The following is a 12412-nucleotide window of genomic DNA, read 5'->3' on the forward strand; positions in this document are numbered from 1 at the left end:
ATAACATGAATAGCCGAAGAGCCTGCCCTGATCTCTATTGCATTCCACTAGTCTCGTCCTCCCAACCCTAATGTCCTGTATATTCCTACTTTCTGTTTTCTGTACGTTAACCAATCTGCTGGAAAACTACCCGCAATACAATGTGCTCGGATTTTGTTGAATGGCCTCTTGTATGGCACTTTACCAAAGACCAAATGCACAACATGCACTATTTCCCCTTAACTAATCCGCCGTTTTAACCTTCAAAACTCCAATAGATTTGTCAAACACAATCCCCCTTTCATAAATTAGTGTTGAGTTTGTCCAATCTAATTATTTTCCAAGTGCCTTCTTTCGACTACCTAAAAACTGATTCCAGCACCTTCTGTATTACTGGGGGTTTACGATGACTTTCCCTTTGCCGCACGGCTTCGTAGTCGGGTACCCAGACTATCGACCCGCCAGCAAACAGAAGCCCAAATGACTCGTCACTTTGCAAGTGCGCCCTGCGCGTATTTCGCAATCAGATTACCACCCATCTTTGGGCCACATTCCAACCATTGCACCATTATCATTCAACCCGACTTTAAATTGATACAAGAACGGCAATGAAATTGTAATCACTTCAGTGCTCTTGAATAAATTATGTTCAGACAAAAGTCGGATTCTAATTCACCGAGAAGTGATGATATTTCTCCGATTTCAGATGGACACTTAGTTTTTCACAATTTGTGGTGAAACTGGTTGCACGCGAACGCTTCCTGAGATGTGAAAACACGGAGTTTCTGTTGAGTTTATACCAGCTTGCATCTATTTAAAAACATTAGGCAACAGAAAATGGCAAGTGAACGGCAAATCTGGTTGAGGTAAAAATTCTCGACCCATTTGATCAGAGCACCAGCCATGCCATCTTTCTATCAGCTAGCTGTAATTTCCTCTCGTTGTAACATGGTTCAACTTCTTTTACCAACCTATTTCAACTGATGTTTACTGCCTGTTAACAAACATTTTGTCTGTAAAAATCTATTCACGACCTTGAACAAGTGTCTTTTCAGACCAGACAGTAGAAAGGATTACAGTCTTTGGATATTCTCGCTACCCCTCTAATTTTAACATTGGCCGCGCTAATTACAACAATTGAATAAAGCTGGCATTTTAATTCACTGTTCATAATTCAAGGGGAGAATGTCCACTCCTCACTCTACTCGCTCCCTGCAGTTCGAAACCCTAGGTTATCCTTTCCTCTGTGCGGTCATTTCTGGAATGTTCGCTCGGAAGACCATTCAGTTCGACCCCTAACACTCAGTCTCATTGATCGCTTCATCATTCCGAGAGCAGAGGTAGGTGATGCCTGTTCCCAGGGCGGGAGTAGCAAACACCAGAGGACATCTGTACAAAGTGAAGGGCGGTAAATTTAGTGGAGACATCAGGGATAAAGTTTCTTTTACACAGTGTTGTGGGCGCCTGGAATGCCTTACCAGGGGTGATGATGGGGAGGTTTGAACATTGGGGACAGGCACAAGATGAAAAAGAAATAGAGGGTTACTAGGTAGGAAGGGTTTAGTATTTTGGGAGGATTGGCACAACATCAATGGCTGAAGGGCCTGTACTATGCTGTAATGCTCTATGTTCAATGTGTTATGACTGGGACCACATATAGAAATCCAGATGTTCTGATCCCAGCGCATGCACATAAATGCTACATAAATTAAGACCACGTAAGCAAAGACTGGATCCGACAGTACTTCCACGTTTTTCAAAAATGTTCACATTAAATTACATTATTGAATCAAAGCCTTACGTTTTGCTCATACCTTGTCGCAGGGCTCAGGGCCCCAAACATTGGTTACCCTCTATTTCCTTTGGGTGCTGCGTGACCTGCTGAATTTCTACAGCATTACAATCCCAGTTTCTACAGACTTTACTGTTTAATGTTTCTTGGTCATTATGGTTGCACGACGTTGGAAATCTTAATTAGCAAAGCCATCCTGCAGATGCTTGTGATTCCCTTGCTGGGCTGCGCCCAGTTTAACATGTGCATAACAATGGTAGCGAAGCCAACATCCGAGTCATCATTTCGGCGTCCACCCTTTACAGAAATCGAATGCATTTAACTCGAAGGAGATCATGCTTGTTCTGCATTGTCGGGTCGGGGTGGGGGGGGGGGGGCGGTTTGAGGGTATAAGAAGGAGAAGCATAATAGAAATTCTATTGATTTATTCATTCTTACTTTGTCATTACACGATCCGGTGGAAGAAACTGATAAATGCACCAGCAGGTAACCATGCTCGGAGTTCCTAGTCCTGTAACGTGGCGTCGGTCATGGAATCATACGGACAAGCAAGAAAATGGTGAGCATCAATGGTTCATAATTGGAGAGAAATTCATTGAGAAAGAAAGAGCTCAAGCCCGAAACGTCTGTTGTGTATTTTTACCTTTGCTATACAAAGGACTCTGTTTGACCTGCCGATTTTCTCCAGTGTTGTGTTTTTAATTCATTGCGAAAGTTTGTTTACAAATAGACTTTATTAAATTCGAACATTTCTATGAACTAGATTCAACGACAACTTTAACGTTGCATTAATAACTGATTTTAAGACAGAAATATTGGAATCGTGGGAATGCTGTGGAAAGGACGGACACCGTTCAGCTCATCTGGCCTCTGTCTACCTTTTGATGCTCTTTCCGTACACTCCTTCAAATGTTTAGCCAATTCACGTTTCAATATTCCTATCAACGTGCGTCTCACACCCTTTCAGGGTACAGTCCAAATCACGGCAGCTTTTTCAAATCGTTTCCTTCAATCGCCTCCGATATTTTGCTCCTCTGATCTCTTCGGTTACCTATCTCTCTCCGAAATAAAAACAGGGCCTTCTTAGTTTCTCGATCAAGACAGTATAAATTCTTCCACACAACCTTGTGACCTTGTCTGATCTATGAAGAACAGCACCGGCGTATTCAGCCTTATTATGTAACTGGTTCCTATTTCTTGGTAGCATCGTGGTAACTTTCTACTAATCCCTCTGTTTGACGCCTTAAAATGTGATTCAAAGCAAACCACTCCAGAACATTCGTCGCTGAAACACATACCCGGGCTATTGAAGCCATAAATCACTACCGCCGCTTTGCACGTTGTGGTGTTTCTTCTGTGAATTCATTTGCGGTATGGACATGCTCCATACTTACTACACCCGGTAAGGACTGCTTCACTGGCATGCTCAATACTTGAGTGAAACATCTGGTTTTGCCAAACTTCATATTAAACTCGAGAGTTAGCTTATTAAAACCCCTGGAAACAAAATGACGCGGCCGATTTGATCGTTTTGCATTGAAACGAGCTGCGACGAGTTATACTTTAAAACCACACCAATTGCCCATCGGACTTCAAAACAAATCTTTCACCCATTCAGTACAAATTTCAATAGATTATAACTTGGCTGACGATGGATAGATAAATCATAAAATCGCATACACATTAATCCAATTAAATCAATAATTAATGTCATCAAAACAATACTTGGAAAACCATCTCCCTGAGCAGAGGGACGGTGTGAATCAGTATCACTACCACAGCCTGTTCAGATGCGTTCCGTCTCCCCCGCGTCTCCTTCTTCTCGAGCTCATCATTCTCTCGTTCTCCGTGCGGCTGCCACCTGATGTAACTGCTTAACTACAAATACGTGAAGCCAGAAATTCTCACATGTAGCTTGTTACAAGAAAGCATTAAATGAGGCAATAAACCACAACCAGAGCAAGCATCAATGTAGACGTTGTATGACGAAATATCAACAATCCCTCTGCCGCATTCGTCGAGGCCCATGAGTTGCAAATAAAGATTCTACCGATTTGGGTACAGTGCATTCCCACAAATTTGTTCATATTACCGCGCTCTCTCCTCTTTATTTCGATTGTGCACGACTATGGTCACCTGTCTGCAATTAGGTAACAATGCACACTGAACTTGAGATATTCAGGAGGTGATTATTTGAGTTTACATAGAAACATAGAAGATAGGAGCAGTAGGTCATTCGGCCCTTCGAGCCTGCTCCGCCAGTCAATGAGATCATGGCTGATCTTAAAGATCAGTAGCCCGTCCTGCCTTCTCTCCGTAACCCCTAATTTCCTTATACTGAAGAAATAAATCTAATTCCCTCTTAAATATATTCAATGAACCTGCCTCTACAGCTCTCTGTGGCAATGAATTCCACAGATTCACCACCCTCTAGGTAAAGAAATTCCTCCTCATCTCGGTTCTAAATGGTTTGCCTATTATCCTCGAACCATGGCCCCGGGTTCTGGACTCCCCCACCATTGGAAACATCCCTTCCGCATCCATTCTGTCCAGTCCTGCCAGAATTTTATATGTCTCATTGGAACAATTGCTAAGTTTGCTGTGCAATGTCTTAAATATTTTGGTTAATCTCGTTCTAGAGGGGAGAAACAACATATGGGGATTTTAAAAAAAATTGTATAATTCCAATGTGGCAAAATGAAAGAATAATGGAACAACATTATTGGGTTAGAAACAGGCATTATTTTATCCTTCACTTCCTTTGTTCGTCCTTGAAACTTCCTCAACATAGTTTCACTTTGCTCAGAGCATGCCAATATAAAGGTGGAATAAAAATACTACATTTGAACGGAAAGTAATAATTTCCTCCTGTGGTCTTTTAATAAAAGCAATTACTGCTCGGTGAGTGGAGCAATGGAGATCATCCAGACTCACTTTCCAGTCAGTAAAATGTAATATTTAACGTGTGATAGGTGCCAATGAACTTTCTTGTGGCGCCTTATTGAAAAAAAACCTAAAAATAGAAGGAACTGTGGCAAGATGTTTGCAATAGAAATACGTCCAGATAAAGTGTAAGCCAAAATGTGCACATATTGTTATGACATGGACAACATTTGGAGTTCAGATTCAAATCCAGCTCAAAATGAAAGGATGTCAATCGTAACATAATGTATTGCAAAGAGCTGGTTCGTAGTGCGCATGGGCAATGCCAATTGAATTCCAGATGAACACAAAAATAATACTAAATTCTCTAGAGCTCAACCGTACTGGGCCTCATGGCTCACTGAGTTTACCGATTGGCTGACGTTGAGAACCAAAATAAAAGAGAGTTACTTAAACATAAGTGCACTCTTCTCTGGCTTTATAGCAAGGGAACCCACATTTCACTTAACGTTTCCATATCACCATCATTAAATAGATGTGTCAACATTAAATGCTTATATTAAAGAGCGGTATAGGATTCACACCTTGTTTAGAAGGCTACAACGTAAAGCCCAGAGGGATTCATACTTCAGCTTTCCCTAACAAATGGCAATAACTTACAACATATGTGATGCAGTCATTTGTTTATATCTTTACCTATTTTTATTTGTAACTGTGGTTTAAAAATGCACACTACAGACGAAGTCGTTGAAGTTAAATAATGCAACGTGATTTGGATAACAAGCTATGTGATTTTTTTTCTATTGACCCAGCAGCAAAATGTCATCAACTTTTGCATATAACGTGAGATTCAGTTACCATTTTATTTTTGTATTTTTGTTCTCTTGCAAAACCAACTGTATTTTAAAACTGGGAGGATAATTTGAAATAAAACGGGGGAGGAGGTGTGACTGAATCTCAATATAGTGGGTAATAACCTGCTCTGGTTAGATAGTCTATCATCAGTCACATTTCTTAGCATCCACGGTATGAGTTGTTCTTGCCAGTGTATAGACTGAGTCTCTGGGTGGTTGAAAGGCGCTACTCTTTATTTAAAATCTTCAGATTAATATGCTGCGTTAAAGTGCATCCCACACCCAAGCTCATTTCCCCCACCAATATGGCACGAGTGACAATATGAACTGGGGAGCTGGGTTCCAATTTGCCTTTCAATCACAGTAAAAGTTGCCCTGCTACTTCTTGTGCGCTAGTCCATTTTAACTGAACTTTCTTCACCAAGGGGCTATCTTGACTTGCACCGAGAGTACTTTGGTACGGAATAAAGTTTTAAAAATTAAGCTTCGATTCTCTGTCGCTGGGCTATTTTATTGGGACCTTATAGCTTCTATCCTGTTGGTACGAAATGGAGGTAAACACCTGTTATATTCAATCTCTTTGGGAGAAATGCACAAAGAGAGCTTCATTACCACTGATCTCAGACAGAATGTATTAAAGCTCCACAAATATTCCAGCCTTCCGTTTACCTGGGCGGGCATCAATCAATGTTCTTAATTTTATTTCTCAGAATTCAACATGAAGTAGTTTTTACGAACCTTGATGAAAGGTAGTTAAAGACAGTAAAGAAACCCATCGGAACCACGTTAATGCTGCACCTCTGTAGTTAATCTATCCAAGTGGAAGAGGTTTAGTTATTCTTCGGGGGAACGTTTCAGCCACTCGTGCCGTCCATGACCTTGATCTTTCACCCCTTCCTGTTCTGTATAATAACGCGGGAAGATGATGACTTCGATGACTAATCATTAATTTCTACTTTAAACCTCGTTGCATCCTGATAATTAAATGAAATAGACAATCTAATTTCATTAACTGAAAGAAAAGATTTTAAAAATTGTTTCCCGAATGTTATCGCTTAGCCTCGGATGTTTGCCTTAACTATTTTCTTCACAAGCTGCTGCCTCTATCTAGCGGCACATTTGGACCAACTTCACCGCGGTACAAGAAGGCAATTCACCACCAACAACACCTGGAAGGATGTCAGTAATAGGTCATAAATGCTGAGTTTACCAGTGACACCAATAATCCATAAAATAATAAAGATATAGGAACAATTTAAATAGGTCGGTATGATGAGCCCGAAGGAAACACAAGGACGGATTGCCTTGAAACAGACCTGAGAAGCTGCATTTTTGCAATTCTCCAGTGCAAATATTTGGAAGTTTTAGGGTATTTTTATATTTATAAAGACGGCCGGAGCTCTGATAAAACCGAGATTTATTGCAAGCTTTCCATTTGTTATCCCTGGTTAATAGTTGATGAACAGGCTGGTCTGCTGGTTACCTGATGAAAGGCTAAAGCCCGAAACGTTGCTTATGTATCATTCTCAGGACAAGAAAAAAAAACTCCAGAGGGTTGTTAACTCAGTCTGCAGTCTTCATTCTATCGAGGATATCTACACGAGGTGGTGTCACTCAAGAGGCGGTGTGTCTTTAAAAGCAGCTTTTATCCTCAAGGACCTCCACCATCCAGACCATGCTCCCTTTACTGCTGCAACCGGGGTGGCGGGGGAGGGGGGGGGGGGGAGGGGGAGAGATACAGGAGCCTGAAGACAATCCCTCAGCGGCACAAGGACAGCTTCTTCCCCGCTGCCATCAGATTCCTGAATAATCAATGAACCACAGACACTGCCTTACTTTGTCTTTTTAATTTTTTTAAATTTATTTTACAATGTGGTTTTATCAATGATGACATTGTGAGGCTGTAGCAAAACAACGCATTTTATTGCAATGAATTCTGATTCCATTTCTTTATTTTTGCTATATAAGGAACAATGTTTGACTTGCTGAGTTTCTCCAACATTGTGTTGTTACTGTTGTTTGCAGTTCAGTCTTCTTATTTTGACCATTTTGTTCCGAAATCAGAGCAGAATTAAATAAATCCACGTTCCCCTGAAGAGACGAACATCTATGAGGCCACTAGGTGACCACTGATGCCCTATATCGCAATATGATGAACACATGGTTTCCCCCAAGCAATGTTATTGGTCGCATCCAAATATCTTTTATATCATACGCCAGGTGTGATAAACAATCATTTCCACTATCTATGTAACAATGACCAATTCCTTTACAGAAGCAGATATTAAAAACGAATAAACTGTATATTCTCATATCTCATTTGATACCACACAAATTAACTTGTGATTTTGGCATTTATCCAACACGATAATTTTGTTATATGATTCATTACACCATAATGGACTTATTAAGGGATGTTGTAGAGTGTCAGACCTGGAGTAAGATTTAATAGGAACATGTGGCCAAAACGTTATCGTTCTTGCGTCGTTTTATTTCTCTTCTTTTTTTCAATTGGGAGAAAAGACGCCGTGGGAATGAAGAAACGTTCGTCCAGCTTATCTTGTCCGCTCTTTGAATTTATCAGTTAGCGCGTAAAGATTGGAATGTGGAAATTCTTTATCTAAATCTAAGATTTTCTGGGTTACGCCCCTACCCAAAGAAGAAAGCTGATGGGCCACGGAAACTTACATCTCTGCATTAGTGTTAACCTGGGGTCGAGCTATCTGACGATTTTTATCTGAACTGTTTTTGACGAACAGAATGAACTTCAGCTCATCACAAAGAGGACTCCATTCGGGGAGATATTTATCCAGTATTAAAAGGTACTTGCATGTATGTTTGTTGTTCTATCACGTCTTCTATAAATTTACGGACAATTTAATAATTCGTGCTTTGATCAAGTGGACAGGCCGTTGCCCAAAATGACATGATTTACCTTCGTTTGATGCAGAGGCAGAAATTTAAGGTTGGGTTTAGAGAGAAGAGCAATAACATGTCAAATGCCCAAAGAGCTTCCAGGTGTGATCATTTTGGTGCCTTAGACGCAATACACTTGTTTCGTAACTTATGATCTCGAAATTAACTTTTTAATTATTATTTAAGCTACTGGGCCGTGTTTTTCTTTCAGTCCGTATGTGTCTTGACCTTACTTTCTGAACGCAAAGACTCACTTTTTGTGCCGTGAGTGCCGTCACTTTTTAATGGAGCATTTAAAGGCAGTTGTTAAAATTCTTAATCGCCTCGTTCACTCCGAGGGAAAGATTTCCTCTGAGCGTTGCGTGTAATCTAACCCGAACCCATTTGTTTACCCCATTGCTTATCACAACGAGGGAGCCCTCCGTGGCGTGCATTTGCTCGTTATAAAATATAAATATCCACTTGTGTTACAATTACATCGATAACTTAAATTTTGTATCTATTTCAAAAATAAATAATTTCTGCTTCAGTTCTCAGTGTTTTTCTTCCAACCTTAACCCTTTTGCTGGTTTCCGTTTTAACTATTTTCAAAGTTGAATCAATTCAAAACATCGCTGCTTACAATTTAAACTACAGCAAGGGCCACACTCACAGATCTGTGCTCGCTGACTCTGACCAGCCACTCCTTGAATTCAATGCTCTCAATCTTATCTTCGGGATCTCTCCAGGACATTGTCAAACTTTTTTTCCCCTCTGCTCTCTATCACCCACCTCCCCCCCCCCCCCCCACCCAGCCACCCACCAAATACACTGTAAATTCCTGTAGGAGAACCGTGTCCTCCAACACTCGGCACTGTTTCATCTTCACTTTCTTCACCTTACTAGTGGAATTCTCCCCTGTAGACAATAACTTCCTTCAAGCCTCACCCACCCCCTCCAAAGCTTGCATCATTAAATCACCTGCATTAATAAAACATCACTCAGTGTCCTGTATAGAAAAAAATAACCTGGTCGCTTTCCTACTTTGAAGGTATCTCGAACCAAAATCGTTTTCAAGAGGAAAATAGCGGCGCATCTCGAAGGAAGGTACAGTTTAAAATACTTTATAAGTATTTGCAACCTCAACAACTGATCAAAATCAATCAGGAATACACACTCTGGGATTTTGTTATAATGACAGCATATTCATAAAAAAAGAACAATAAATAATGTTGTAGGAAATGTATTCTTGTCCTAAGTTAGTGGTTTTTATTTTCGCGAAGATGTTTTACATAAGCCTTTCTATTTTTCCCGAACGGTTTGACTATGGAAATGAGTGAGATGACCAGAGTGGAGTTAACATTTAACATTCAATGTCACATCACATCACAGCAACAAAAAAACCCTCCAATACTCATGTAGACTGGGAAATCAATGGAAAGTGACATAGACTCATTCGGGAGATTGATCGTCACTCGTCAAATCGCCCCTAAAGGGAAAAAAAAAACAAAAGCAAGGGTGTTTTTTCAAGCGTAAATTAATCAAAAATATTCCGGGTTTTTTTTTTCACTTTCTTTTTATTCTCTCAGGCGGTGGCACTTTGCGTTGCTCAGGGGTCACCTTTCATTGATCAAAACTTAAGTTTTGCTATTTTAACGTGAAACTGGGAACCTATTTACCCAATGTATGTCCCGTGGTGGCCAATGACATGGAGGCGGCCATGCATCCGTCCTCCCTCTGCCCTGCGTGACCCGGCTGATGGATGAGTTGTTAATATAACCCGGCACCCTTTCGACTCGGGGCGCCGCTCCTTCATCAGCTCGGGCTCTTTGAATGATTGCCCCAGTGTCCACTCGGACGGCAACTTAACGGGAAGTGGGAAGCACAGGTGTGGCAGGCACAGGAGAACGGAGCTGGGACGGTGCATTCTGCGGCACAAGGGCAGCTTCTTCCCCTCTGCCATCAGATTCCCGAATGAACAATGAACCACAGACACTGCCTTACCTTGACTTTTCCTTGCACTATTTTTATTTATTTTGGAAGCTGGCTTATATCAACGTTTGCACTGTGATTCTGCCACAAAACAACGAATTTCGTGACACGTTCATGACAATAAATTTTGATTTTGTGTAGTTTCTCGCTCGCCTTCCTGCTTTACAATCCTGTCTTAGCTCCGTCTCTCAGAGCAAACATTTTCCTTTCGGCCAATTCCTGGTCACCAACCCCGGCCAATGTTTTATTTCTTTGGCGCTCTCATTATTCTCGGATAAACAGTTTCAGTTAATTTACTGCGTTTTGCTCGAAGGAAATACAAGTCCTTTTAATTGACTGAAGCGCCGTAATTCTCTAATGTAGTTCACGGGAGCCAAAGGTTAACGGTCAAAATATGCTTTGAAACGATGCAAAGAACACATGCACACTCACAGGTCCAAGATATCTTCTGCCTCTCCACAGCCTGTCTCTCAAACAATAAAGGGAGTTTAACATTTACCACTGGAAATAAGACTTGACACGGCAGCGAACCAATCTTTTAAAGACAGCCACTATTGCATAAGAGTACGTTTTAATTTCACGCCATATAAGAATGAACATTCAACCCCCCCCCCCCCCTCAGCGCAAAAGGCTCAGAGTTGTAGCCCCCACCCCCAGGAGATGACTCACCGTAGCAGGGTATCAAGGCGCCGTTGTGGCTGGCTTCTTGAATCTTCTTGTTTTGAGCAGGGGATTTGGTTGTCCTGGCTGCGCTCTGCATGTAGAGATATTTGTTAAAGGAACTGTCGCCGGTGGGGTTTTGAACGTTGGTGTCCAATGGCTCGCATTCCTGGTGGAAGGGGTTCCTCGACTTGTCGCCATAACTTTGGCCTTTGTTGGCCAGGAAGTTGGGACCGAACTTGTCACTTGGTTGGAATGTTCTGAAAGGAGAGTGTTGGTGCTCTCTCCCCTGGTTATAGTATGAATCCATACTCGTTATATCACAATATGACACGCAGATCTCCCCGTTCATTCCCCAAAATGAGTCTTGAGCACCAAAGGAAAGGGTTCTGGCAGCACGGAACTGACTTGTGAACGATTTGGAATCGCGCGGCGTAGAACGCAGTCGACTTGAACTCGAGCCCTTTTGTGGGTTTTTTCGCGAGAGGCAGGGGCTTGCAGATGCAACGACTTGCTATATCCTAGACCCTCAGCGTCTCCCACCTCTTCCCCCCCCAATTAATATGTAGATCAGATAAATGGGGAGGTCAGATCTCCTCACAAAACACTTCAAAAGAAGGGACAATTAAACACATGACAGTAATGTAATTAGGAGGATGAATATATATCTATTCTTATCTTAAAATCCAGCCCGGGTCAATTTAATAAGCACGCTGTTCTTGATTTGCAACGCCTCTACTGAGTGCCAGCTTTGTCTAAACACTGCAACTGTTACATTTTTATGATTTTTTTTACAACGATAAGATTACTGATGAAATATCGACGTAAGCAATTGGTATTTAGTTTAAATATTTTATACGATGTCACTCACATTTCAGTGTGCCTGATGTGAATGATAACCTGAATTCACAATTCTTAACAGAAAAATGACTTCCAGTAATAATCTTCAATGAAATTTTTCAATCGAAAAAGTTATTTCCCCCCCACCCCCCCCCCCCCCCCCCCCACCCACCCCACTTCACCTCGCCACACTAGCCGACTAACATTCATAGCAGCCACTTTCAATGCATCAAGTTTCATTTACTGGTCTAACGGTAAATCATTTCAGCAAAAGTGCCACTTTGGTTAAAGGTCCGCTTTCCCGTCTCCGTGTTTCTCGCTTACGATGAATTCCATTTAACGCTGTTGAGGAGCTGCTTCCAAAGCTCAATTCGAACCACGACAATAGGCGAACTCGTCTGCTCATCACTTGTGTAAAAAAAACCCTTATTGCTGCCATTGTTAATTCTTTCCTTAAACAACCCTGGGACCTAATGAAAACCAACTCAAAGGTTCCTTTACCTCCATTCCCCCAGAC

At 41.5% G+C, this 12412-nt stretch overlaps 1 protein-coding gene across 1 annotated transcript in view; it reads right to left on the reverse strand.

Annotated features, from left to right (window-relative positions):
- The window catches only part of LOC138746848 (homeobox protein aristaless-like 4), a 44364-nt gene extending 32957 nt beyond the window's left edge, over positions 1 to 11407 (reverse strand). Inside the window, exon 1 of the mRNA XM_069905406.1 lies at positions 11047 to 11407. Within this exon, the coding sequence (XP_069761507.1) occupies positions 11047 to 11407 (361 nt within the window). The remainder of the gene's footprint in view (positions 1 to 11046) is intronic.
- Positions 11408 to 12412: the final 1005 nt, after the last annotated feature.

This window comes from Narcine bancroftii, chromosome 1 (assembly GCF_036971445.1).
Source record: "Narcine bancroftii isolate sNarBan1 chromosome 1, sNarBan1.hap1, whole genome shotgun sequence".
Taxonomy (NCBI): Eukaryota; Metazoa; Chordata; class Chondrichthyes; order Torpediniformes; family Narcinidae; genus Narcine; species Narcine bancroftii.